Source organism: Onychomys torridus, chromosome 7, assembly GCF_903995425.1.
Source record: "Onychomys torridus chromosome 7, mOncTor1.1, whole genome shotgun sequence".
NCBI classification, from domain to species: domain Eukaryota; kingdom Metazoa; phylum Chordata; class Mammalia; order Rodentia; family Cricetidae; genus Onychomys; species Onychomys torridus.
In genome coordinates this window covers 115,924,944-115,952,064 of record NC_050449.1, presented here as the reverse complement: position 1 = coordinate 115,952,064, position 27,121 = coordinate 115,924,944, and the positions used below count along the sequence as shown (strand labels likewise).

At 43.1% G+C, this 27,121-nt stretch overlaps 1 protein-coding gene across 4 annotated transcripts in view; it reads right to left on the bottom strand.

Annotated features, from left to right (window-relative positions):
• Positions 1-27,121, bottom strand: part of Lars2 (leucyl-tRNA synthetase 2, mitochondrial) — a 113,918-nt gene that overhangs the window by 39,778 nt on the left and 47,019 nt on the right. For all 4 annotated transcript variants that reach the window (XM_036192676.1, XM_036192678.1, XM_036192679.1 and 1 more), the window contains exons 6-11: positions 16,320-16,409; positions 13,642-13,785; positions 7,814-7,921; positions 7,290-7,449; positions 4,231-4,335; positions 313-428 (exon numbers count right to left, since the gene is read on the bottom strand). In XM_036192676.1, coding sequence (XP_036048569.1) covers positions 313-428; positions 4,231-4,335; positions 7,290-7,449; positions 7,814-7,921; positions 13,642-13,785; positions 16,320-16,409 — 723 coding nt within the window. The remainder of the gene's footprint in view (positions 1-312; positions 429-4,230; positions 4,336-7,289; positions 7,450-7,813; positions 7,922-13,641; positions 13,786-16,319; positions 16,410-27,121) is intronic.

Below are 27,121 nucleotides of genomic sequence, written 5' to 3'. Positions count from 1 at the left end.
GAGACATCATCCTCCCCAGGAAGAAGAGTCAGCACCAGTCACCTCTCCAAGAAGTCAAAGATTCTTTTGGAAATATCATTCTCCAGCAAAATTCTCAAATGAAGTTGTTCTAGGGTTGGACTAGATTTCAAGCTAAGAAACTTGTAGGTGTTGAAGAATAGTTTTTTGTTCTGAGAAACCAAGCAAGGCTACAAGGCTGCTGGGGTAAGAGAGAAAGGGCAGGCAGCGCTATGACTGTAAGAGCATATCTTCCCACCAATCTCAGGTCTTGATTTCCAAGTTAATTCTCAGGCACAGGCCAGGGGCACCAACCTCAGCAGATCTGCTCAGTCTTTCTGTGCCATCTGATGAAATTTCAATGACATTGGAGTAGGGCAGGCCCAGGGTTTGGGCTATCCTGGTGTCTTCTGAGCTGGTGCTGGGGATTCCTGTTCAGAGGGAAAAAACACAAAACATCATCTCCTCTTAAGTACTCAAAGCAAAGAATCAGGCAAGCACTGATGCATGGTCTTAGCACAGGGTAATAGGACAGGCCTTAGAGAGACTGCCTGACACAGCAGAGCTGTTCACCATCTTGGGGTTATTTCCTTTAGGTTTTTTTCTCTGGTTTTTCTGGTTTCTTAAAAACATAGTTGCAAGCCTAAAAATCTACCATATATGCTACTGAAACTTTACATTACAGGTGTGAGGGGAGCCTCTTGAATCTCCTCAATGGCTTCCTTTTGGGAAGTAGTGCTGACTTCACTAGCATTTTAACACCCTGAAAAGATCCCCCAAGTCTGGACACTGAAAGCTGTGTCCCTGAGATCAGCAGAACATTCTGAACAGGCATTTATTCTTCAACCCAAATATATTCTTGAGGAAATGAGATGGGACACAAGAAAACCACTCACTCAGCTGTCTTCAGCTGTCACAGAAGCAGGCTTTGGTGGTTCTGTGGGGCAGGGTTCTGAATGTGGTACTGCTGACATGATGGATTATTCTGAGCACGGTAGTACAGGGAGCATTCTACACCATCCTGGCCCCTCCCCAGACCACTTCTTCAGCAGAGACAAACAAAAAAATTCCCTGCCGGGTTCCACCCTCCTGAATGCTTAAGGGAAGTTCTTTGTGTATCCTGCATATTGGGCATTAACAGCTTAGATGCAAGATTATAAAACATCGGTAGCAAACCGGGGTTCTCCCATTGTGCTGTTAGCCTGTATTTAAGACCACCCCCCTCCGTCAATAAACAGCATTCAGCATTAAAAAAAAATGCTCACTGGTAAAAAAACCCTCTGCAGATCCTGGTGAATGCCATCCTCAACAGTGGCCCCTGGGAAAGACTCAACAGGCTTTGGATGCACAGGGACAGGAGGCTGCAGGCTGTGGGTGTGTCCCTGCCTGGTGATTCAGACCATCCTGCTGCTGCACACAGGTGCTCCTGAGGTCTCTCTGGACCATCCAGACCATTGCCGAGTGCTTTCCCAATGAGCTCATCGGTGCCAGTAAGGGCTCCTCCAATTCCCAGGCCATCAAGAAGCATGAGCTGGACCATGTGGCCAAGTCTAACTGCTCATTTCCCAGATGCTGCCTAATAAATTGTGTGTCAGGCTGGAGAGATGGCTCAGCGGTTAAGAGCACTGGCTGCTCTTCCAAAAAGTCCTGAGTTCAAGTCCCAGCAACCACACAGTGGCTCACAACCATCTATAATGAGATCTAGTGCCCTCTTCTGGTCTGCAGGGATACATGCAGGCAGAACACTGTATACATAATAAATAAATAAATCTTAAAAAAACAAAACAAAACAAAAATCTCCCAAATTTGCCCAATGTCTCCTGGTGCTGACACCTCTCTCATGGAGAATGCTAGACATGACCCACCAGTGAAGGGTCACACAAGAAGGCTAAGCTAGCTCTTCTGCAAAACAGTTCCAGAGGGGTGGCTTAAGGTCCAGAGACATGTCTGAAGTTCCATAGTATGGTGCAAAGCTGTGTCATTTCCAACTGAGTTGTGACAGGAAGCACCAAGTCAAGTGAATGAATGTCAGTGGACTGAGGGCTGAGGGTGCAGAGCAAACAGTATCAACAAGTGTTTACAGTCACAGGGGGAAGATGATGGTCCTTCACCAAATTTTCAATGTCCAGCTTAGGGTGACTCAGTGACGGTCCAAAGAGTACTCTAGGCCAGGTGCTGGTGGCACACACCTTTAATCCCAGGTCTTGGGAGGCAGAGGCAGGTGGATCCCTGTGAGTTCAAGGCCAATCTAGTCTACAAAGTGAGTTCCAGGACAGCCAGGGCTGTTACATAGAGAAACCTTGTCTAGAAAAACAAAAAACAACAACAGCAAAAAAAAAAAGAGAACTCGAAAACATGACAAATTCTAATTATGCAGGTTGGATGGTGAAAATTCTGCTTTGTTTCTTACGTGTTTCTGCTTCCTTAGAAACACCACTTTAGAAAATACTAAATATACAACTAAGGGAAATCAAGACAATGGAAAAACAATTTCCCATGCTAACCTAAAAACACCCAAATCCTTAGAACTTTAATATTGCATCAGTGATTTAGCCCAAAATGTCAAACACCCCTTGTCTGCCCCAAACAGCCATATCAAGATTTTCTTCACTGTTTACTCTGGCTGGCTGTTTAAAACATCTTACTAGTTATAAAATGCATAGTTATAATGGTCAGAAGTGACCTGGGTGCTCAGTGGCAGCTTTCTGCTTTGAAACCTCTTCAAAACACTTCACCAAACTGACCTGAGGTCATTTTATTACAAAATGTTACTTGCTCTGCATGTTTGTAGCAATATGGAAAACACGATAAAGGCCTGCTACTCTGCAGCATCGCTGTGATCTCCCACAGGAAACAGGTAAGAGGAGCATCGGTATGTTCTGAAGGCACTGTCATTAGGTACCCTTCCTGTTCCAGGACGATAGATGAGGATTACTTGGGAATAAGACTGCCAAGGACATCCAATTTTGCTTCTAACTATGACTCTGTGTACTGCTGCATGACTCTTTGTTGAGTAGTTCAGATCAGCCTCCTCCACAATGCCAAATCCTAGCCTATATGGATCAGATGACCTTGGAACTCCTGTCTCTACACTTGCTGATAGTTTTGTGAATTTTATTTTGTTTGGTTTGGATTGGTTTTGTGAGACAGGATCTTATAGTATCCTACAACCATATGCAGATGCAAGATTCTCCTGCCTCATGCTCCTTAGCTCTGGGACTGAGTCACTAACCCTGACTTGGATTTTGAAATTAGATTTTTAGTCTGTGTTGTATTATCTCCCATATCATGTGTCCACGTGTTCAAAACTAACTCATGATCCATGAGTCTGGGCTTTTTAAATACTCAATAGCAACCAGGAAGGCATGATATACCTAATATGCTTTATTTTAAAAAAAATTAAAAATTGTTTTATTTATTATTAGTAGTATGTATATATGTATGTGAACATTTGGAAGACAACTTTCCTAATCAGGTTCTGGTAACTATATTCGGGTTGACAGGCTTGAGTGGCAAGCACTTTTACACACTGAGTTGTCTTACCATCCGAACAATATGCTTTTAAATACACAGGGGTTTTTTTTGTTGTTGTTGTTTGCATGCTTGCTTTTGCTTTTTAAAGATGTTTTTTACCATGTTGTATGTTAAACTTGTGATATGAAATTGGAGAGATGGCTCAGCAGTTAAAAGAACTTGTTCTTATAGAGGATCTGGGTTCAGTTCCCAGCACCCACATGATACTCACAATTTGTAACTCCAGTTCCAGGAGATCTGATTCCTTTTTCTGATCTCCAAAGGTACAAGGCACATAAATGGTACACATACACACATGCAGGCAAAATACTCATATACATAAAATACATTAAGAAAAAACAAAAACCTTAAGCTTGTGTTTGTCCCACCTCAGGCTCCTGAATGCTAGGAATTCAGGTGTGTACCACCATGCTTTTGAATTCATAGTTCTTAACTAAACAATGATTACATAGAAGATAAGTGATTGGAGTTGCAGCTCATTGTAAATTGCTTTGCTAGCAATGTGTGAAGCCCTAGATTTGACCCTCAGCTCCAGCTCCAAAGAGAATGAAAAAAAAGGGGACACAAGTTTCATTAAGAGGCAAAACCCATCACAGAATCAATGGTAAACTCCTCTAAGTGACAGCAAGAACTGTGAGCCCTTTGCCCTTGAACCTGCATAATGCATTAGCATGGAATGACATCTAAACAGCCACATACCTATTTTTGAATCTAGAGAACCTTCTAAGTCATCCTTGGCCATGATAACGATGGGGACCTCCTGCAGGGTAAGGATGTTCACTGCTATCACTGGTGTGAGGCAATCTGAAAACAAGAGGAGATCCATCAGTAGACACACCTAGAGCAGACAAGTGAGAAAAAGCAGCATAACACCTTCTATGCTGTGTGCTAATTGCTAACGAGCGGGTCCTTTGAAGGATATTAGCAGATAATTTACACCAGTGGAAATAAGAAAACTAAACAAGCATGGGAGAAAAGTGTTGTCCACCCATACACACAAAGAGGTAAGAAGGATGTTTCAGAGTTCCAGATGGAAAAGCCATCTCATTACCACCTTTACTTTTCAAAATTATCTCCAGCAGTGAGAAAAATAAAGCACACAAAACCTTCTTATAGTAAAAAGAGGAGACATAAACTTCTAAAGCAAATGGATAATGTGGCTAGCAAGCAGAAAGCAGGAAAAGAGATTTCCAGACATGCAGAGACAGAACAGTTCCTTCCCATAGACCCCTTTCATATAGTGGAATATGTATGTTCTTGCAAGATGAAAGGCTAAACAAAGAAAGAGACAGGTGTAGGATCCAGAAGACAAGGACCCCACAAAGAAAAGACACAAGAACATTCAAGAAAGAAGTCAGAGGAACTTTAGACATATAGCTGAGGCCTGGAGGGTGACCAAGTTAGACCTGAACCAAACAGCATCCTGAGTATCTTTGGGAAAATGAAGGAACTAATAAGATTGTTTGAGTCTGGAGAAAACTATCGAGAGTTTTAAAGAGCTGACAGAATGTGGTGAGATTCTGCCAGAAATTCAAAGAACACATTGAGAGACACACACAGAGAAAGAATATGAATTTTAGAAAAAAAATTAAAAGTTATATAAAAATGAGCGGGGTTGAGGATTTAGCTCAGTGGTAGAGCACTTGCCTAGCAAGTGCAAAGCCCTGGGTTCGGTCCTCAGCTCTGGAAAAAAAAAAAAAAAAAAAGAATGAGCAAGTAAGGCTGGGCTCTGGAGGCTGGGGCAGGATTGTGAGTTTAAGGGTATCCTGAGTTACACAGTGACTTCTAGACTAACCTAGGCTACACAGAAAGAACCTGTCTGTAGTGGATAGCCAAATGATCACGCCCACAAGGCGGGGCAGAGGAGGGAGCGGAAGACCGAGGAGGAGGAGGAGGTGGCTCTCTTGGTTCCGGGACAGGACGCGGGACGCAGGAGGGACCGAGCAGAGTTCTCCAGAGAACACCGCTGGACTGCCCTATACCTTTGCCAGACCCTGCAACCTACCCCTTCATTTGTAAGTTACCCCACAAAATAAACCTCCCTTTTAACTACGTGGAGTGGCCTTAATAATTTCACCAATACCTGTCTCTAAAATAAACAAGTAAACAAACAGAACCTACAGTCAGGATTGTGAAAACCTGTCTCTGACCTAGGAGACGGGGCCCACAGCAGGCTCCTAGGCAGGGCAGGTGACTAGAGTTGTTCTCATTGCACTCAGGAAACAACCACTGTCTGAAGCAGAAGTAAATTGTTATGATCCTGTCTCTCCAGTTTACATCATCCAAAACAGTTTGACAACCCAATAATTCAGATGTGAGCTATAGGTTAAAGTTCACAGTGTACAAGGAATCATAAAGATGAGATTTCTGCAGAGACATTTAATCCTTCTCCAGAGACCTACTTTTAATCAACAAGAGCGTCCTTTCACCCACATCCCCTCTCTGGCTGGCTGCAGTTTTGTGTCTAATCAAAGGTGTGTGGTCTTCTCTTTGCCAAGGAAAAGGCCAGAAGTCCCAGTGACAGCAATCACTCAGGGAAACCCAGAACAGGCAACTGAATGTGGCCAATTTTTATCCTCATGTTTTAAAATTTTAGTGCATTTATTTATTTATGGGAGGTGAAGAGTGGGAGCATGTGCCACAATATGTGCACGTGCATGTGCATGCGTGCCTGTGTGTGTGTCTATGTATGCCTGTGTGTGCCTCAGTGTGTGTGTGTCTGTATCTGTGTGTATGTCTGTGTCTGTGTCTGTATCTGTGTGTGTGCCTGTGTGTGTGTCTGAATCTGTGCCTGTGTATGTCTGTGTCTGTGTGTGTCTGTATCTGTATGTGTGCCTGTGTGCGTGTGCTTGTATCTGTGTGTGTGTCTGTGTGTGTGTGTGACTGTGTGTGTGTGTCTGTCTGTATCTGTGTGTGTATCTGTGTGTGTCTATGTGTGTGTGTGCCTGTATCTGTTTGTGTGTCTGTGTGCATGTGTGTGTCTGTATCTGTGTGTGTGTGTATCTGTGTGTGCCTGTATCTGTGTGTGTGTGCCTGTGTGCATGTGTGCGTGTATGTGTGTGTCTGTACTATGTGTGTGTCTGTGTGTGCCTGTGCATGTTTGTGTCTGTGTGTGTGTCTGTATCTGTGTGTGTGTCTGTATCTGTGTGTGTGTCTGTATCTGTGTGTGTGTGTGTGCCTGTGTGTGTGTGTATGTGTGTGTGTGTGGGGGGGGTGTCAAAGGACTTACAGGAGTCTGCTCTCTCCTTCTACCATGTGGGTCATGAGGATTGAACTGAGGTTTGCAGGCTTGCTGATGATAAGCACCTTTATCCACTTAGCCATCTCTCCAGCCCTTTTTCAGTATATTTGCTGGAGGAATTGAAAATTTGAGGATGATTCTCTCCCTATCAGAAGAAAGCTTTAAACTAATACTGAATCAAAGGTAAAGGACTGAGCTTCTGGGCAAGTTCTGGATGCAGAAAGGCTGGGACTCAGGGACACTCAGGACAGACACTTAATGTTGGATGCAGAAAGGCTGGGACTCAGGCAAGTTCTGGATGCAGAAAGGCTGGACTCAGAGACACTCAGGACAGACAACTTAGTGTTGCTAGAGCTGTTTAGCCTCAGGCTTTGAGATAAAAAAAGTAAAAATTACAGCTAGGATGAAGAACAGAGGATGAAAAATGGCAGACATGTGGGAAGTGTATGGGTCTTGGGAATTGCTACCCAGCTGAAGGAGGTTAACTCCATAAGCCTGTGCTCACCACATAGCTCACCTCTGCCAGAGACTACTGCCTTCTGCAAGGCTTTCTTCAGAGAACTGCAGCCATGTAGAAGCCTGTGGTTAGGAGAAATGGCCACATGAGAAATGCCATAAATGGCCTCAGGGGTGGCTGTGTACGCTGTCAGTTTTTCTCCTGTGTCTTGTCCATCAACCTGGCAGGATAAAACACGACATTTCGTTTTCAGTCCTCCTCCTGAGCTATGTGGCTCCCTATTCCACCCCTTCCCTCATTTCCAAACAGCCAGGGCAGCTTCTGACCACAGGACCAGGAAGGTATAAGAGGGGGGACCAGGCAGAAGAACAGAAGGAGGACTCCTTGGTTAGTCCCCATTCTGCACTCAGCATCAGGCATCGCAAGATAAAGGTAGAGAAAGCTTGCTCAGAAGGACACCCTCCAGGTTCTCTTTTTGCTGGGTAGTGCTGCAGTTAGGTGCAGAGCTCTGTGCACTCAAAGAGCTCCAAAGTGCAAGAGAGATCTGTGGGCATGAATGCTGGGGGATGCCAGGGTATTATTACCTTTAATGTGAAGTCCAGGTGGCAGCCCACACAGTCTCCAATCCAGTGGGCCTGCATGCCTTTTATTCCGTACCACTCTGGGAGGTCTGCCAATGCGTCCTGCATGGCCTGGGAAAATAAGAAAAGAAAAGTAGCAGTGCAAAGCTCACGTGAGAACAAGTGGTGTGGGGCTTGAGGTAGGAACATGGGGACATGGGAGAAAGTTCTGGACATCAGACTCCTTCATTCTCATGCCTCAGGAGAGGTAGCAAGACAACGGAGGCACTCAATTCACAGGCCCATCTGAGCAAGATCAACCCGACATACCTATGTTCAAGGTTCAAAGTTTCATGGAAGAAAGAAAGCTAATGGACAAAGACCCCAATTCACATCATTGGTGAAAGTGTTTACAGTGTTCTCTTCTCCACTGTCCCTCCACCTCTCCCCACCATTCCCTCCACAGAATATTCCAGCTGACTGCTGCTAATTCCCACAGAATTGTGTATCACCTTCCCCAGCACCACTGGGCTACACCCACAGAACCTCACCTGGTGATTATTTCCTCCTCCTCTCCCCCGTCCTTTCCCTCCTCTCCCTCTTCTCCCTCTTCTTCCTCTCTCCTCTCCCTCTTCTCCCCTTTCCTCCTCTACCTTTGCTAGTTCTTTTTGTTTGTTTTGAAACAGAGTCTTAGCCCAGGCTGACTTTGAATTTCCAATCTCTCGCCTCCTCCTCCAGAGTGTTGAGGTTGTATGTTTAGCAGTCAGTGGTTTGGTTTGGTTTTCTTCCCAGATGGCTGCAAGTCAAGGGTGGGAAAACTCCTGGTGGAGGGGCTTAGGTTAAAAATATTCAGATGGAAATGAGGCCCAAACACTCAAATAGGAAGACTTGTGAATGTTTTTACATGCTAATTCTGGAAAGATGATGGCCTCAAATCTAAGCAAACCTATGAATATTTTTACAAAGTGAAATAATTTTTTTAATTGGCCACATGAAACCAATATCTTGAAGCACCAAACAAGCTCTTTTCAGTTCCCTGTATAAAACAATGCATTTATTCAAAACTAATTTTGGATAAGCAGGTCTTTAGGGAATGCCTCACCCCACAACACAGAAGATGACGGAGTAGCAACACTCACTCAGCTTTTCTTGACCACAGCTGTCCATTCCCCTTTTGTGGGGGCAGTCCTGATCTCATCTCACATCTCTACCCTTGGCAAGTAGTTTCTCTTCCCACCATGTAAACCACAGGCATAGAAATCCAGTTGGCTCACAGAATAAAAAAAATCTGGGGAAACACCACGTTTTTAGACTTTTATATATGAGGTATGAAATCCTGAAGAGTCAGGCTTGGTGGAACACACAATCCTGGCACTTGGTAGTCTGAGGCAGGATGATCTGGAGTTCAAGGCCAGCAAGAGACCCTGTGCACAAACATACACAAAAGTGTCCACAAAACCCAAAAACAAACAAAAATATAGCTCTCATCTCCCAAGAGAAAAGAGATGGCTTTATTTTGGAATCAAATATGAGTGACTATAGCCCAAGAACACAGATTTAGGTTATAGCAAATTCCATGTTCTAATGTGGTAGAACTTTGATGGTTTTTAGAGTAACAGAACAAAGAAAGCCATAAATCAAGGCAGTTTGTAAAGACACGGGAGAGCAGCAGGCAGGCAGCCACAGCAAAGTGAGAAACCTCTACTCCAGGCCTCAGATCCCTTGACAGCATTCTTAGTACTTTGATTGGCTGGAAACTAGGGGTCTGTTTATACATTCCAAAGAAAAACTAGAATTCTGTGTATACATTGCTAAGGATTTAGCTAATGGTCACAAAGACTTTAGGTTAAGTACAGAGGGGGCAACAAATGGCTACTAAGAGGGCTACAGTTGCTCCAAGAAAATGTGGGTCTGGATTTGCAACATTCTAACCTCTCCACACGTCTGAAGTTCTAATCAGTACACCTGCCTTGTAGAAGATTCAGGGGAAATACAGTTCTTTTAAGCAGCTTTCATTCACAAAAGTAAATGTGAGGAAGTAGGTATGTCACAAGTTGGAAGAAGGCATCTCCCTCTGCCTTGTTCCATAGACTCCGAGGCAGGGCACAATTCAGAAACTATCATTTAATCAGGGCAGCTAGCTAAAACTGCTAATGGGAAGGACATCTAACACAGCCAATCCCCGTGTCTCCTTCATGGAAAACACCATTCACCCTCCTCCTCTCATGGGTAAGACAGCACAGCTGCCCATGAGATACCACCCCACACTGACTTCTCTTCTACCTCAACTCTCTGTGTCAGTCACTGGCTGAGATCATGCTTACAACTCACATTGAACAACTCTGAAGGGCTGAGCAGTGGTAAAAGGAAGAAATGTAACACACTCACAACAGCTTTTAATAAAATGGTTTTATGTTTCAGAGTTCCCTTTAGACTCTGGAACACAAGTGAATGAGAGGGCTCCTGGACATAGCCTAGCTCCTAAGCTGACCACATGGGCAGCCTGGGGGCAAACACAGAGCTCTGAAGATCCTGTGGCAGACAGCCCTCAGGCCAAGCCAGCACCCACTGCTCAATCCTCTTCCACTTGGACTGCAGAAGCTGAAAAGCCCACGTCCACTTTGCTCTTTCCCTTAATGCTGGGGGTGGCCATGTGACATAAAACATGAATGGAATTCTATTGGGGGTGGTGATTCTGGGAAATTTCTTGCTTTCCAGATAAAAGGACTCATTTGCACTGCTCCTGCTGCTTCTGTCTTTAATGGAGATGTAGGATCTGAAGGGAGCTGCAGTAGCCATCTAGCAACCATAAGATCATAAGCAGGAAGAAAAGGCCAAGAGAAGCACTGAGATGTCGTCAGAGCTCTTGTACCAGTTTAGTACCAGCATCTGGTTCCCATTATGTGGGAAAAGTAACTTCCTCTGGTTTAAACCACCGTGACTTGGGTTTTCAGTTGCTTGTAGCTGAAAGCATTCTTAGTTGGCCCAATGTCTCATCTTTATCTACAGCCAGGCTTCTTCACTAATTCATGACAGTTATACCAGGCTTTCAAGAGTCCTATTTCATTAGATCTTTAGAAATCTGGACCAAATTTTCCAAGCTCCTATATTTTTCCCTCTCCACTCAAGTGTCTGATGGCCATCTCAGACTCAAAGAACTACCTCTTCCCATGAGGACTACCTCTTCCCACTGGGACTACCTCTACCCAGGAAGACTACCTCTATCCAAGAGAGTGGTCCAACCCTGAATGTCCCATCAAGTCAGGTCTTCCTGGATGCTACCGCTACCTGCATCCTCTCATCTAAAAGATCACCAAGCTGGGGGATTCTGCCTCTGAGTACTTTTCTAATCCCCTTCTACTCCTCCTAGCTAAGTCTAGATTCTGCATGTTGGGACCATTGCAAAAGCATTTGGACTGGTGCCTGCAGCCACAACTATCTACTCCGTAATGTTCTTATGAAAACAAAATTCTGGGGACTACTGAGATGGCTCCATGGTTAACAGTGCTTTCTATTCTTGAGAGGCCTGAGTTCAGCTTCCAGCGTCCACTCTGGGTGGCTCACAACCATCTGTAACTTCAGTTCCGTGAGATCCATAACTTCTGGCCTCCTCAGGCACTTGTACTCACATGCACTATACATCTCAAAAAAAAAAAAAAAAAAAAAAAAAAAAAGAACTACCTCACAGTTCTGACATTACTCCCTTCTTTACAATATTTCATTATTTCATATGGTTCCTGTGCTGAAGCCAAAATTTGTCAGACTTGATCCAGCCCCTAATCACCTCTCCAGACCTACTTTGAGTTTTCCCACGTGGCTCTCAAGTTTAACTTGCAATGCTCATCTCTTAGCTTCTCAACCCCCAGCACACATATATCTGCTAGTACCATTCAATATGTGTTCCCAATACAAGGTGGGGCTGTCACGAGGGAGTGTCCTCACAACACAATGTTGGCTTTATGATCTGTTCCACTCTTGCTTGTCTCTCTGCAGCCCAAACACTGAAGCTTTCATTTCTAGTCGGTTCACTGTTACCAGTGGTTTCTGTTCTCCTGAAATTCAATGATCATCTTTTCTTTTCAAGTCCTGTTCATTTATACAACAAATGCCTTGGTATTATCAACTAACTTCAACCCCTTGGTCCATGTCTAAACTTTTTTTTTTAAATTAAAGGTCACAGTATCCTGCTTTTTAAAAAAAAATATGTAGTAATTTTTATTACATGCTGGGTACTGCAGATGATACCCTACAAGGGCGCTGGATCATGCTTGACCCCCTTTGGGTCTATTTTGTTCTAGAAGTTCTATTTGAGTCTCTCAGAGGCTTACTTTAAATCTTCAGTAAGGCCACTCTAGTCTGTTTTTATACTCAGTCCTAGGGTGTTTTCCATGCTTTCAAACATGACCTTTGGAGATTCAATGCCTCTTAGCCAGGCATAGGTTTCCATGTGCCACACAGCCCTGGGTCTACTCTGCTCTCCTACCAGAGCCATTGCCTGGGCCAGTGTCATGGACTCTCTGTCTTCTCCCAATTTTCAGTGCTGACCTCCTAAGAGCTTTTCCAATAAATCTGCACAGGAGTTCACCAAGAGTTACCATGGCAACTCAGCATTTCTGCTGAACAGTTGAAAATTCACAGCTGACAGTTTAAAGAACAATGCCTCTGGTGCCAAGTCATTACATTACCAACTCAAAGCAGAGGTCAAAACACAGGCGCTAACCAGGTGGCCTTCCAATGCTGCCATTAGAGTTGCATGGCAGGTCAGTGAGGGGACTGGCACCCCTCCTTTCTAATATGCCACCAGAGAGTCTCTGGAGGGCTGGAGGGACATGGTGGATCTGAGGCTAGCAGAGAGGACCTATGCAGAGAGCTACACTCAGCTTTGCTTTCCTCCAGGCATTGACTAATAAGATCTTTTGAACCTTTTCCAGATCCATGCCCAGGATCAGCTGTATAAAAATGAACTTAAAAAAAAAAAAAAAAAAAAAAAAAAAAAAAAGAGCCTCGCTGAGAACAGTCTTTAGAGGGAGGACAGTGAGGGTCTCCTGAGCTAGTGGGACATGGTTTGGGTTTGGCCCAGAATGTGGGAATCAGAAGTTGCCTAGAACTCTGTGCTTTCTCTGTACATGAGGCCTGCACACAATATCCGACCTCAGTTATCTGTAGATGAGTCACAGACTTTGTCTAGGCATGCCATGGGTTGCCTTTGAGACTTAAGTCAAAATAGAAGCGCTGAGTATTACAGACATACAGAACTCATGACTTTGTCCATGCCACTATGACTTAGTAAGCAATTCTGCTTGTACTGTTGGCTTTGTCTTAAATCTTTGAATACAGAAATCAGCCAGAAGGAATTTGAACCATCATCAGGTCTAATCACTCATCTTGCTCACCAGGAAACTAAGACCCAGGGTAGCCTTCACAGTTGATCAGAGATATAGCAGAGTCACCTCTGGAGCTTTGGACTTGGCCCAGCTCATTCCTACCCTGGCTTTCCCTCCTAGAGACCAGTCAGCTCTTCACTTCTAGGTCACTATAAGCGATGGCACGGTGAAACTAGAACTCAAGCCCTCTGTAGCATCACAAAGACTCATTCCTCTTCTCTTTTTTGGATGCATAATTACAGATAGAGTTACTGTTGCTTTGTGACAGCTCAGCAAACAATGACTTGGAATGAGCTCTAGGTGACTTTCTTGTTAAAACTTCAAGATCCCTGCCCACCACCCTGTATGTGAACACTGAGGGTCTCTGCCTCCCATCTCTAAAGGCTCTGCTTAGGCTCCTTCAACAGAACTGCCAGTGTGGTCTAATCACATATTGGGGATTACTGAAAGTCTCTTACCACCACTTACCTTTGCATATGCAGTTGTCTTAATGAACCACTGTTGGAGGTACTTCTTCTCCACCTTGGCTCCAGAACGCCATGAACAGCCATATTCATTCACTTGCTCATTAGCCAGCACTGTTTGATCCACTGGATCCCAGTTAACCAAGGCCTGTTAGGACACAGGAGACAGAGGGGTACACTGTGGTGAATGCTCTGTGGAGGTCCCCTTGGAAAACAAGGTTGTAATGGAACAGTGTGGTTCCAAGCCTGAGGGCATCTTTAGGGTGGGCTGCCTGATGAATGGGCCACTAGCAAGCTGTGACAAGGACACATGAAATGCCCTTGCTAGAGTAGACTTGGGGAAGTTGGAAGTCTTTGAGCATATGTCTTAACTCAACTTTAGGTTTTTCTTGAATGACAGGATGAACATTCAGGATATGAAATTTTGGAACACTTTGGAAAAGAAGAAAAAAATGGTATCTATTTGAAGTTTAGAAGAAAAGGGTACTGCAGAAGAAATAAATATACTGGTTTTAATAACAACACTAACTTACTGAGTGGTAACCAGGTGATGGTTCCCACGTTAAGTGGTTTACAGCTAAGTGGCTATCTAGCTCAGGCTTAGCTTGAGCTACTCCTGCCTCAGTCTTCCGAGAGCTGGGATTACAGTTGTGTGCCATCACCCTTGGCTTATACACAACCAGCTTTGTGGTAAGACTCAGAGAATCACATCACAGAGAATGAATATGAGGAGTAGAGAAGCAATATAACATTGCAACTCTAAGGTCTCAGACACTGACAGACAGAGGAGGAATTCTAGTCTATGTTTAAAGACTGCAGTTTAATTTAATGTGTATTATATAGAAAGTAGACAAGTCTTAAGTGAGCAATTAATGAATTTTTAAATGAGTAAACATGTAACCACTACCCATGTCAAAACATTTTCAGCATCTCAAGAAAACTGCTTTGCTTTTTGCCTTCAACACTGTACCCCAAGGTAATCACTCTGAGTCCTACTCCATAGATTCACTTGGCTGGAAAAACACATGGTCCTTACCATGAGGAAGACACTCCAGAGTTCCTGATAGTTTCTGTCTTTGTTTAAGACAAATACTTCTGCCTACACTTACTACTGTGGACATTCAAGTGCCTCCTAGTAAAAGAAGGACTGAGCACAGAGGAGTCTAAAGGTTGTACTACCTGATTTAATACACATTGTTTAAAATTTTAATGGTAGACTATGTGCAATTCCTCAGTACCAAAAAGTATTCCTAGTAATTCCCATCAGAGATGGTGCTAGCAACTACCTCACAGATCCTTTTTCCTTCCTGTTTACAGTCTGCGTCCACCTCTAGTCTGACCTGCTCCACCTCTAGTCTGGCCTGCGTCCACCTCACATCTAGTCTGTGTCCACCTCTAGTCTGGTCTGCATCCACCTCAAGTCCGGTCTGCAGGCTGGTCTGCTTCTGTAAGGAACTCTGGTGGGCTGTGGGAGGTGTCACTGAAAGCTACACACTGTCAGACAGCCTCTCCTGCTTGGTTGGGGAATCAGCATGGCCCTCGAGCCTGTGCTGGAGGTATCCTTACTTTCCACCTCTTTGAGACTGTGCTAACATTAGCACAGTTAGCCCTTTATTATAGTATCTTCAGTGGCTCTTTCAAGATATGTTGGAACCTGACTGGTTCTAGATGTTTTCCACATCAGCATAAATATCAGGCCGGGTGGTGGTGGCACACGCCTTTAATCCCAGCACTTGGGAGGCAGAGCCAGGTGGATCTCTATGAGTTCGACCAGCTTGGGCTACCAAGTGAGTTCCAGGAAAAGGCGTAAAGCTACACAGAGAAACCCTGTCTCGAAAAACCAAAAAAAAAAAAAAAAAAAAAAATCAGGGTGGAGAGAAGTTAGCTAATCCACGAGCTATAATCTAGGTCATGATTTTATAACTGTAAGTAGTATAGTTAACCAAAAACTTGAAGCTATGCCATCTGGAATCAGACAGAAAGATGAGCATGGAACAGTTTATCACCTCTAACATGGAGTCCCCAAGTCTTCCCCTCATAATTATATAGAGATGACCAGGATATTAAGTAACTAGGACCTAAATTTTTTAGGTTCATAAACCAAAGAAGATTGGCCTCTCTATTATTACCACTAACATCAGAGAGATTGCACGAAGGTTTTACTTAGCAGGTAAAAAAAAAAAAATAGTTTTATTTTTGGTAGTGCTAGATCTTCTGCAGATGAGTCTATGAACTTGAGACTGTACTCATCTGTACCAGTGCAAACAAACAGGATTTTCTTCCTTTCTCATGTAAAAGTTATGATTCTTTTCTTCTCTCCTCTCCTCTTGTCTCTTTTCCTCTCCTCCCCTCCCCTCCCCTCCCCTCCTCTTCTCTTCTCTTCTCTTCTCTTCTCTTCTCTTCTCTTCTCTTCTCTTCTCTTCTCTTCTCTTCTCTTCTCTTCTCTCTCTCTCTCTCTCTCTCTCTCTCTCTCTCTCTCTCTCTCTTTCTCTTAGTGTTTTTGGGACAGAGTCTCACTACGTAGCTCTGGCTGTCCTGAAACTTGAACTCACCAAGATTCACCTGCCTCTACCTCTCCAGTGTTAGGATTAAAGGTATGTGCCACCACACCTGGCTAAAAGTGATGATTCTAAGATGGAGAGAATTTATAAAATTTTAAAAGGGTAGCTAACATGAATTTACCTCCCTTTGATAGGCCAGACCAGCTTCGTAGAGTTTGATAAACAGGTATTGAGTCCATTTGTAGTAATCTGGCAAACAGGTAGTGATTTCCTGCCAAAAAAGGAAGAGGCATAAACACACAGTCGGCCCTGAAGCACTCCACCACACATATCACGACTTTGAGACTCAGTTCTTAAAAGCAATTAAATTGCCAAGTATTCACCAACCTATTTCCACTAACTCTCAAAGTGAGGGAATAGCCATTTATTCTGGGAAGAAAGAGATGATGTTATTGGAATGTCTCCCCCACCTTTCCTAGACATGTTCAATGATAACAGACTCCCAAATCATTTGCCTATCATCCATGACTAACAAGTTACAGTACAGGAAACAGCTATGAACTTTTTAAAGAAAGATTTTATTTTTACTTTAAATTGTATGTGTGGGTATGGGGCATATGCACGTGAGTGCCACTGTTGACGGAGGCCAGAAGAGGTTGTCAAATCCCCTGAAACTAGAGTTAACAGATGGCTGTGAGATGTCAGATACAGGTGTTGGAAACTGAACTTGGGTCCTCAAGAAGAGCAGCAAGTGCTCTTAACTACTGAGCTTTCCAATCTACCTGTGAACATTTTGGCCAGGATAAACACATGCTGGAGACCAAGAATGTAGCTCATCTGAAAAGGAATTATAAATGTCAAGAGTATGATGTGATTCTCATTTCAAACTAAATCTTGAGTCTATATAGAACCTAGGGACTGATAGTTTCCATAGCCTCATTATTTTCTCTTTATTGTATAATATGAATCAAGCTGTTGTCTACATGGGGAGAGTAATCAAAAGTTCCTTAAGTTTACTTTCTGCCTAAAAGACACATTTAATATAGAATTTTTAAAAATGGATGGACCTTGACAAAATGACGAGGTTTGAAGTTGATAAAGTCAACCGGATTATAACCACCATGTACTTCTTTTTCTATTGAACTTTAAAAAGTGTAAAAGAAGTGGATAAAGGGCTGTGTGTCCCTTAGTAGCAGAGTGCTTCCCGAGCAATCCCGAGGCCTCTAAGTTAATCCTCAGCACTGCCATAGGTGGAAAAAGAGGAAAGGGGCTGCTGTGAAACAATCTGTACACTGTAAAAATGTATTGCTCCCACTGGTTAATAAAGAGCTGACTGGCCTATAGCAGGGCAAGCAAGCCAGACAAGGAGGACGCTGGAAAGAAAAAGAGAGGAGTCTTGAGAGTTGACAGCTAGACACAGAGGAAACAAGACATGTACAAAATGAGGTAACAAGCCATGAGCCACGTGGTAGAACTTAGATAAGAGATATGGGTTAATTTAAGTTGTAAGAGCTAATTAGTAATAAGCCTGAGCTATTGGCTGAGCATTTATAATTAATATTGAGTCTCCCCTCAGTTATTTGGGAACTGGAGGGTGGGAAAGAAAAGTCTGCCTACAGGGGGTAACAGGAAAGTATGTCTCAAATGGCTCCATTTGTAGTTGACTTTCAAGGAAAGGTAGGTATACTTTACCCCAAATGCAGAGCACTTCTATATTCCTTAAGATGAACAAGTGAGGAAAGCTTCAAACCCAGGAAGAAGGCAGATATAGTAGGAAGCAGTAATCTAAAAGGGCTGCCTTTCTTATGCTAGATTTATTTGCTCATTCCTTTTGAGACAGGATCTCATGTATTCCAGGTTAGCCTCAAACTGAATTTCTAATCTACCTGCTTCTATCTCTTGAGTGCAGAGATCACAGATACATGCCATTTACTACACCTGAACTGTGTGCTCCTGGAAATCTAACCCAGGGCTTCATGCATGTTAGGCAAGCATTCTACCAACTGAGTTGCATTCCTAGATTTCCTTGGTTGTTTTATATGCTGTTTTGTTATTGTTGTTGTTTTAAATAACAGAGTGCTAATATGAAAAAAACAAAACTTTGGGGTGGTAATAGAGATCAAACCCAACAACTCAGGCATGCTAATAAGCGCTCTAACATGGAGCTATAACCCTAGCCTAGAAAACAGTTTTTTAAAATGCAGAACAGTGATTAGAGAGAATCAGCTCAGTAAGAGAACTGGCTGTTTTTCCAGGTCCTGAGTTCAATTCCCAGCATCCACACGCAGTTCAGAACTGTTTATATCTGTAGTCTCATGGAATCTGATGCCCTTGAGTAGTGTGCGGACATAAATGCAAACAAAATACACATATACATAAAATAAATAATGAATCTTTTTTAAAGGTGAAGAATAACTCAACTCTGACCACCATTTCCATCTCCTCATGACAAGACACACTGACAAACTAGCCAATCAGATGGTGGTCCCAGCAGCCTGGCCCCCATAATACGTAAGCTGTGGTTTCTCTGCCACATACATGAATCACCAGCTCCCAGGGACTCCATAGGCACCTGGTATACAGGGGTGCCAGGCATGAGGAACTCTACCAGCTCAAGAATCAGACTAACTGACAGGGAGTAGCTTGCCTCTCCAAGTCAACTTTGTCAATGCTAATGCTGACTTTTCAACCTCGACCTGCTAGCATGGCACAGAATTATTCTCTTTAGTTTTCTAGTCAAATATCTTTAAAACTTCCATTTTTAACAAACATGTCAGGAGCCATCTTCTATTTTGTTTTATACTCTCATCATCTTATACTCTCCAACACTGAGGTACACCCAAAATGCTGCTGAATTAAGAATAAGGTAGACATGTAAAAGTCTGTATGCAAATTTGTATACCTCATTTAAGTTTCATAGTTAAATTCTCATTGCATTGTGGTCACAAATACACAAGGAAAATAGATTGATTTGAAGGGCAGGGTGGGTAAGGATTATGGGAAATTTTTCTTAGACCTTGCTATTGTAGAAATCTTTTTTTAAAAAAATATTTATCCACTATATTTTTAAAGAAGTATGTAAAGCAAATAAGAAAAAAATGAAACTAGCAATGGGACCCATTAACAGCTTATTTTGTGTGTATTTGAGTTGCTCATAATAAAATATCAAAATATTTCCAATGAATATATTATAATAAAATATAATATGAATTATAATGAATATGCATTATAATGAGAGTATTTTATAATGAATTATTTTGTAATACACCCTCTAAGCCCCTGGATCTGCTTCCAGACACTGAATAAAAGTCACATAGCTGTTGGTCTTTTCTGTGTCGAACACACAGATTGCAAGCCCAGCACCACTTAGAGATCTTTGGCAACAGTCAACTCTGCAGCTCTCATACAATTGAGCCTGTATGATAATGAGTATTGAGAGACGGGTAATACCTGGGGGATGCTCACCAACCTAAGACAGAACACCTGTGTGGCCTGGACAGGTGTCTCCATGACGAGTAAAGTGACCTGCTGACGTCCCATGCAACCTAAGTCAGAAGCTCATTTTTTAGAAAAAGGGGGGACCTGTAGGTCCCTGGCCCCCATTTTGGGTAACTGTTGCCTTGCTTGCTGACCTTGACCTTGATATCCTCCCTATGCTAATTCCCTTCGAGATTCACCCTCCCGAGTGCTTAAGGGAAGCTCCTTGTCTGTGAATCCAGCATATTGGGCATTAACTGCTTAGATGCAAGATTGTAAAACATCAGGAGCAGGGGTGGGGATTTAGCTCAATGGTAGAATGCTTGCCTAGCAAGTGCAAGGCCCAGGGTTCGATCCTCAGCTCAAAAACCAAAAACAAACAAACAAACAAAAAATATCAGAAGTGAACTTCTGCCATCCAGGGTTCCCCCATTGTGCTGTAAGCCTGTATTTAAGATCTCCTCACTCATTCAATAAATGGCATTCGACATTCAAAAAAAAAGGAAAAAAATTAAAGGGGGTCAAGAACATGATGGGGAAACCCACAGAGACAGCTGACCGGTGCTAGTTGGAGCTCACTGACTCTAGACTGACAGCTCAGGAACCTAAATGGGACCGAACTAGGCTCACTGAATGTGGGTGACAGCTATGTGGCTCTATCTGTTTGTGGGGTCCCTGGCAGCAGGACCAGGACTTATCCCAGATGCATGAACTGGCTTTTTGGAGCCCATTCCCTGTGGTGGGATACCTTGTTCAGCCCCAATGGAGAGGGACTAGGCTCTCCTTCAACTTGGTATGCCAGATTTTGTTGACTACCATTGGAGGCCTTACTCACTCTGAGGAGTGGATGGGGGCAGAGTGGGAGGGAGGTGAGGAGGCGGGAGAAGGGGAGGAACTGGGGTTGGTATGTAAAATGGAAAAAAATTTTAATAAATAAACATATTTAATTTAAAAAAAGTCACATAGCAATAGAATAGCATTATCTTCAACTAGGTTTGTGGTTTTAGAAATCAGTTTTACCTGAAGTAGAAAATCAAGGGTAGAGTAAGTGGGGAGAGCGAGATCTTTACATAGCCAACCATTCACCTATGCTCCTTTTGGACATCGTCAGCTCACGGTGAAAGAGGGGTGCAGAGTTTGGGCCCCACTTGCCTTCCTAACTTCACATTTGGACTTGACCTGTTCTATTTGTTGCTTCTGCAACTGCCATCTGTAGGAAATGTAATGTTAGCTGCTGAATAGTCAGGACCACTGCTGTATGCAAGGAGGCTAGGCCTGAGGAGAGTACTGTGTTTTCCATGCTGAACCTACCTACCATGGTAGTCTAGCTTTCTTACTAAGTCAAGTAATATACATTTTGAGAGTCACACATCCTTTCTGGAACCTTCTATGATCTGCCCATTAGAAACAGAACAAAATGAAAACAGTGAATTCTAGTCTTCTAAAGTCATCAAAGGCATTTTTTGAAATTACATCACTTAAAAGCTTTTAGTTTAGCCACCTGATTAAAAATCAAAACTCTCTTTTCATTTGTTCACTGCAAACTACTTATTCAAACTTCTACAGTCAAGAGACCATGGGACTTAACACCCATGAAAATATTAACAGTTTCCCCTCTCTCTAAGGCAGAAACTCTGCTCCCTGAGATTACTTGGCTAGAAACAATTCTTTGTCACCACTGAGTGTGCACACGTGCGCTCATGTGTGTCTCTGTGTGTGTGTGTGCCTCAAGTGAGCTTAGGTGCCTACCATCTAGTGGGCGTATGTTTTAACACTACAGAGTTAACATAAAAGACAGTTCCCTCAACTTATTCAGCTATACATGGGTTGCATTTTCTGTGTTTTGAGATAGAATCTTGTATGTAACCCAGGCTGGTCTTACACTCAGGGCAATCTTCCTGTCTCACCCTCTCAAGTGTTAGGTCTACAGAGGTGAGGCACAATACACTCTTTTTAGCTTTAAACGCTAATAGAGCAATCTTGATCCAAGGGTTTATATTATTTCAATTTAGGTCTGAAGCCACAAGCAGATCAAAGGAACATTAATTAGGCAACTCTCTAGTTGGCGGTCCATAAGAAGTAACAAAGGAGATTAAATATCATCTCCTGGGGGCCAGTCTATTTACTTAGTTTCCCTCCTCCATCAGATTTGGTCCCTCCACTGAACACGACTGGCAAAGCACCAAAAACTTTTGTTTGCTAGGGACAATCGATTTATTTTAGCATCTAGATTTAAAATGACTGAATATGCTCCCCCAGAGAGATGAAGTTCTAGATAATTTTATAAATACAACAGGTTTTTAAAGAAATGAGTGTACGCTGGGCGGTGGTGGCACACGCCTTTAATCCCAGCACTGGAGAGGTAGAGGCAGGTGGATCTCTATGAGTTTGAGGCCAACCTGGGCTACCAAGTGAGTTCTAGGAAAGGGACCAAAACTACACAGAGAAACCCTGTCTCAAAAAAAAAAAAAAAAAAAAAGAGTGTACTATTGTTCCTGTAATCCCAGTTTGGTTTATTCACAGCACCTAATCTGAGAAATGCCTCCCCAACACACTACACAGTGATTTAAGAAATCTGTGTGCAGAGTCTCAAAAAACCCAAAGACAAATGGAGAACTGTTTATCATTAGCAATTTCCAGACCTGAAACACAGAACAGTAGCCTTTCAGAAGGCTTCACAATGAGATCCTATGCTCAATGATCTACTGTCCTGCTGGCTCAGCATTATACTTCTGCTCTTTTAATTCACCAATGAGAAGACAGTGACATAGGGGCAGTGGTACCCTAAGACACACCAGTGGGCAGTGGGATTAGAGAAGAAAGAAAAAATGGATCTGCACATGCATTCACTCATGACTCAACTCTAGAGACTCACAGAGTACTGTCCACAACAGAGAATGACAGGGAGATACCATTCTAGATCCAGCTACACACAACAGGGCTCAGGTCCAGGAAGATGACCTTTTTTCTACCTCTGAGAAGCCTGAGGACTTTACAGTCAGTCTCACCACTCTTCAGCGAAGTTCGTAAGCATCTCATTCCATGTCTGTCTACCCCATCCCTTTCCATCTGTCCCCTTGGAGAAGAGAAGCAAGGCTGCCGGCACCTTTACCTTGACAAGCTTCCCAGACCAGGGCTCTCTCTTCTCTCAAGGTCCTGCTACATTCCATCTAAGCTACATCTTTCCCAGTGACTCCCTGACATCTTCAGGACCACATCTGGCCATGTATGTGGCCTCCCTTCTCCTTCCTCCTTTCCGGACCATCATCCCCATGATTCCCTCAGCCAAGCTTACTGAGACCTCACTGTGGCTTTCTCCTGGCCTCCTTCCTTTGTTCCTCTTCTTTCCATATGTCAGTTTCCATTTTGTCACAGTTCTGCATCAAACCTCCTATTCCTTCTTTGCTCACCTCTTTGCAGAATTGAAGGAAAGGGTATTAATATCTGTGTAATTAATTAATCTTGAGCCTACATTTGACTAAGAACTCATTTTTTTATGCAACTATGTTTTTTCCATGCGGCACTATCTTTAGATTGAAAACGAACATTTAAAGAAAACCAAAACTGACAAATGCTAGACACTGCATTTTTATAGTGTGTGTGTGTGTGGGGGGGGGGGTTGTTTTGTTTTGTTTTGTTTTAGGTTTTTCGGGACAGGTTTCTCTGTGTAGCTTTGGAGCCTTTCCTGGAACTCACTTGGTAGACCAGGCTGGCCTCGAACTCACAGAGATCCACCTGCCTCTGCCTCCCCAGTGCTGGGATTAAAGGCGTGTGCCACCACTGCCCAGCGTGTTTTTTTTTCTTAAAGGTCTTGCTTCCAAATCTGGGGCCACAAACTAAGTTCTTAAGTGATTTTGAAAGGTTTGAATTCTACATTTCTTAAAGAAAATTTAGAATGTTAACAGGAGCAAGATCAAGGTCCATAGTTTTGAAGGACACTGTCCTTTCTTACTGAAAATAGCTTTTCTTCAGAAGTGTGTGTGTGTGTGTGGTGTACATGCGTGCGTGCACACAATGTGAATGTATTTTGAGGTTTTACAATATACCTGGTAACTTTGACAATTTCTCCTGTCCATACTACTCAAGATCTTAGGAGCTACGAAAAGCAACAATTTGCTAAATTTCTTGGTAATTATTCTTTGCCAACTGACAAGAACTTCATCAAGGCAATCTAACAAATAGACAGCTTTGCTACCCTTGACATTTAGGGATAGAACACTCTCCATAGGGTTGGGGATTTAGCTCAGTGGTAGAGCACTTGCCTAGCAAGCTCAAGGCCCTGGGTTCAATCCTCAGCTCAAAAAAAAACCAAAAAAAACAAAAAAAACAAAAAAACCTCTCCATAAAGCTACAGAGGAGGTTCACTAGTTTGAGTTGCAATTTCTTTTCAGCCTAGGTGAGCAGAGACCAGCACTCCCTCTTTCTAAAAGGCATAGTGATGCAATTTATGTAATTTGAAACATCCTCAAACATTTAAGTTCAACAGGGCAGAATCTTCCAACAGATACTTTCACAGGGCCAAATTCTAGGTTTCCTGACAATGTGAAGACATCTTAGACACGGATGAGGGCCAGGAGACAGAAGAAAACACCTTTATAACCCACAATTCAAACAGTGGTGACCATAGAGCTATCGGCAGCTCCACTAAGAATGAGTTGGAGAAACTTGCCACAGTGTGAGCAATTTCACCTGAGACAAAGACCAAGAAATGAAACCATAAACTTAGAAAAAGTTACAGAAAAGTACCTTGATAGCCCAGCAGAAAGTATGTGGGGGTGGGGGGATGTGGAGGAGGGTTACACATGTTCATGTGTGTGTTCACATATGTGCACATAGAAGCCAGAGGTAAACAACAGGCATCTTCTGTCACTGTAGCAGGAATCTTAACAGGTCTTCTTAATAAAATCAAACCTGAGGCCAGTTATTAGGGTGAATGCTGGAAGATCAGAGAAATAGAACAAGCCACAGCTACCTCACCTGGCCAACTTCTCAGCTGATCCTGTTTCCTCAGACTGGAAGCCTCTGAGTCCTCATCCCAATGGCTCTTAGCTGAACTGTGCTGCTCCAAAGCCTAAAAGCTTAACCAGCCAAATTGCTTCTAGTTCCTGGTCCTCATGCCTTATATACCTTTCTGTTTTCCACCATCACTCCCTGGGATTAAAGGCGTGTGTCACCATGCCTGGCTGTTTCCAATGTGGCCTTGAACTCACAGAGATCCAGAGGGATTTCTGTCTCTGAAATGCTAGGATTAAAGGCGTGAGTGCCACCATTTTCTAGCCTCTGTATCTAGTGGCTGTCTGTTCTCTGACCCCAGATAAATTTATTAGGGTGCACAATATTTTGGGGGAACACAATACTACATGTCACTCTGTATTTTATTTTTTTTGGGGGGGGGGGCAAGTTCTCTTGCTAACCTGAGCTTACCATTGTGGCTAGGCTAGCTAGAAAGCTGGCTCCAGGGATCCTCCAGCTCCACACTCCCAGTCCTCGGCCCGCTTTTATGTAGGTGCTTGTGCGTGTACAGCAGGCATTTTAGTGACTGAACCATGTCCCAGATCCTAACCCAATGATTTTTTTAAAAAATATAATTTATTTATTTATTTTAGGCTAGGGTTCAAGTGGAGGAAGGCAAAATCACTTTGGCTAAAACAAAGCTCCACCTTTACCTCTCAAAAGTGAGTTTCTACTACAGGAAACACCCAAAGGAAACACTCATTTTTCTGAGGGAGCACCAGAAACCCAGAGCTAGAGACTGGCCAGACAAACAGCTTTGCTTGTAAGGAAGGACCTAAAAGGAGACTGGCTTAGTCAAATACTTGAAATGTCTGCCACATGTTGTCAAGGCAACTGGCTCTGAGTTCTCACAATGGAAGCTTCTCCCCAACCTGGTTGTCAGGCACTCGCCTACCTCTAAGTACTTTTTTGTTTTAAGATGCTTTTGATTCCTTTAAAATTAAAAACTTCATTTAAAAATATATCTGGTACCCCGCAGGGCTTGCTATTTCTAGTGGCTCAACCATTTCAATGCAATGTTTAGTCACATACGTAAATAAGGTGCCAAGACCTTGAAGCAATAATGACTTTTCGTTCTGTAAATGTAACCATGGTATCTGAAAGTGAACTCAGACAGAAAGGATGCAGGGCCTGTGTGTTTGGGATGAAGAGGACACTATTCCTGAACTGTAATCACCATCCAAGGGTAGGGAAGGAAAGACCAAAACAGGTGAGTCCGAGCCAGGAAGAAATCCCAACATAGCCCTGGAAATGTGAAATGTGTGAGCTACTAATCCACAATGCAAAAGCAGGTTAGCTGCTCTCAGGCTCGCTACCTCTCTACCTCTCTTTCCCTCCCTTCTCCCTGTGTGTGTGTGTGTGTGTGTGTGTGTGTGTGTGTGTGTGTGTGTGTACACACTTGTACATTCATATGATGCCAGAAGAAAACACTACCATCCTCTATCATTTCCTACCTGTTACTTTGAGGCAAGGTCCCTCCTTGAACCTGGAACTCGTTTTACAAGCTAGGCTGGAATACAGCAAGCCAAAATGATCCTGCTGTCTCCACCCCACTCTAAGCTGGGGTTCTAGATGTGTGTATGACACATGGCTTGTTATATGAGTGCTGGGACCTGAACTCTAGACCTCATGGTGACACAGCAAGCAAGATGACCTGTGGAGTCATCTCTCCACCCCTAAATTCTTTACAGATGAAATTACGCCATGATGAGAAAGCAAGAGAGATGGAAACAAAAATACTTGTGTAGACAAAGGGGATGCCACAAAACCCTCAGAGCCAACTGGGTCTTATTCTTATTCAGGCTGTAAGGTATAGAAGGCACTCTTAATAGCTGTTTACTGTTATGCAAGATGTAAAGTATCAGTGCTATCCACAGTAGACACCCAGCCTTATCCAGACTGTAAGGCACTGGTGAGAAAAATTTGGAAAACTCACAGCCAACAAAGGGCTAACTTAGTACAAACACAGGCTAAGTACAGTGCAGCAGCTCTGCTGCCCTGGCTCCTACTCATGTGTGGCCTCTCCCAAAGTCCTGAAGTTAACTACACTGAATATCTCTTTTAGCCACATGCCCTTCGAGAAGAGCATGAGATCACTTTTTTTTTTCAATATAAGTCTTTCATTGTCCCCAAAGACACCTCAAATCATACTTATAATTCAGGATCTTGTTTCTGGAGCTGGGTAACTTAGGTCTGACTCATTAGCCTGCCGCACTATTCCCTTTTCAGACACAAAGATACCATTCAAAAACTTTCTGATATCATTGTTTTTACCTGTTGTGGCTTGCTAAATCACTCCACTGAATCTGAAAGAAGCTCAATATCATTTCCTTCAAAGATTAATTCATCCTTCTGAGCTTGAGAGGCAGAAAGCAATACTTGTCCTCATCCAAACCCAAGAAATTTCAGATTTCAACCAATGACCCATTCTTCTGTATATTAGCTGAGGTGCCTATTTACCACATCAAAGTGGACCTGGCTGCCAGGTGTCTG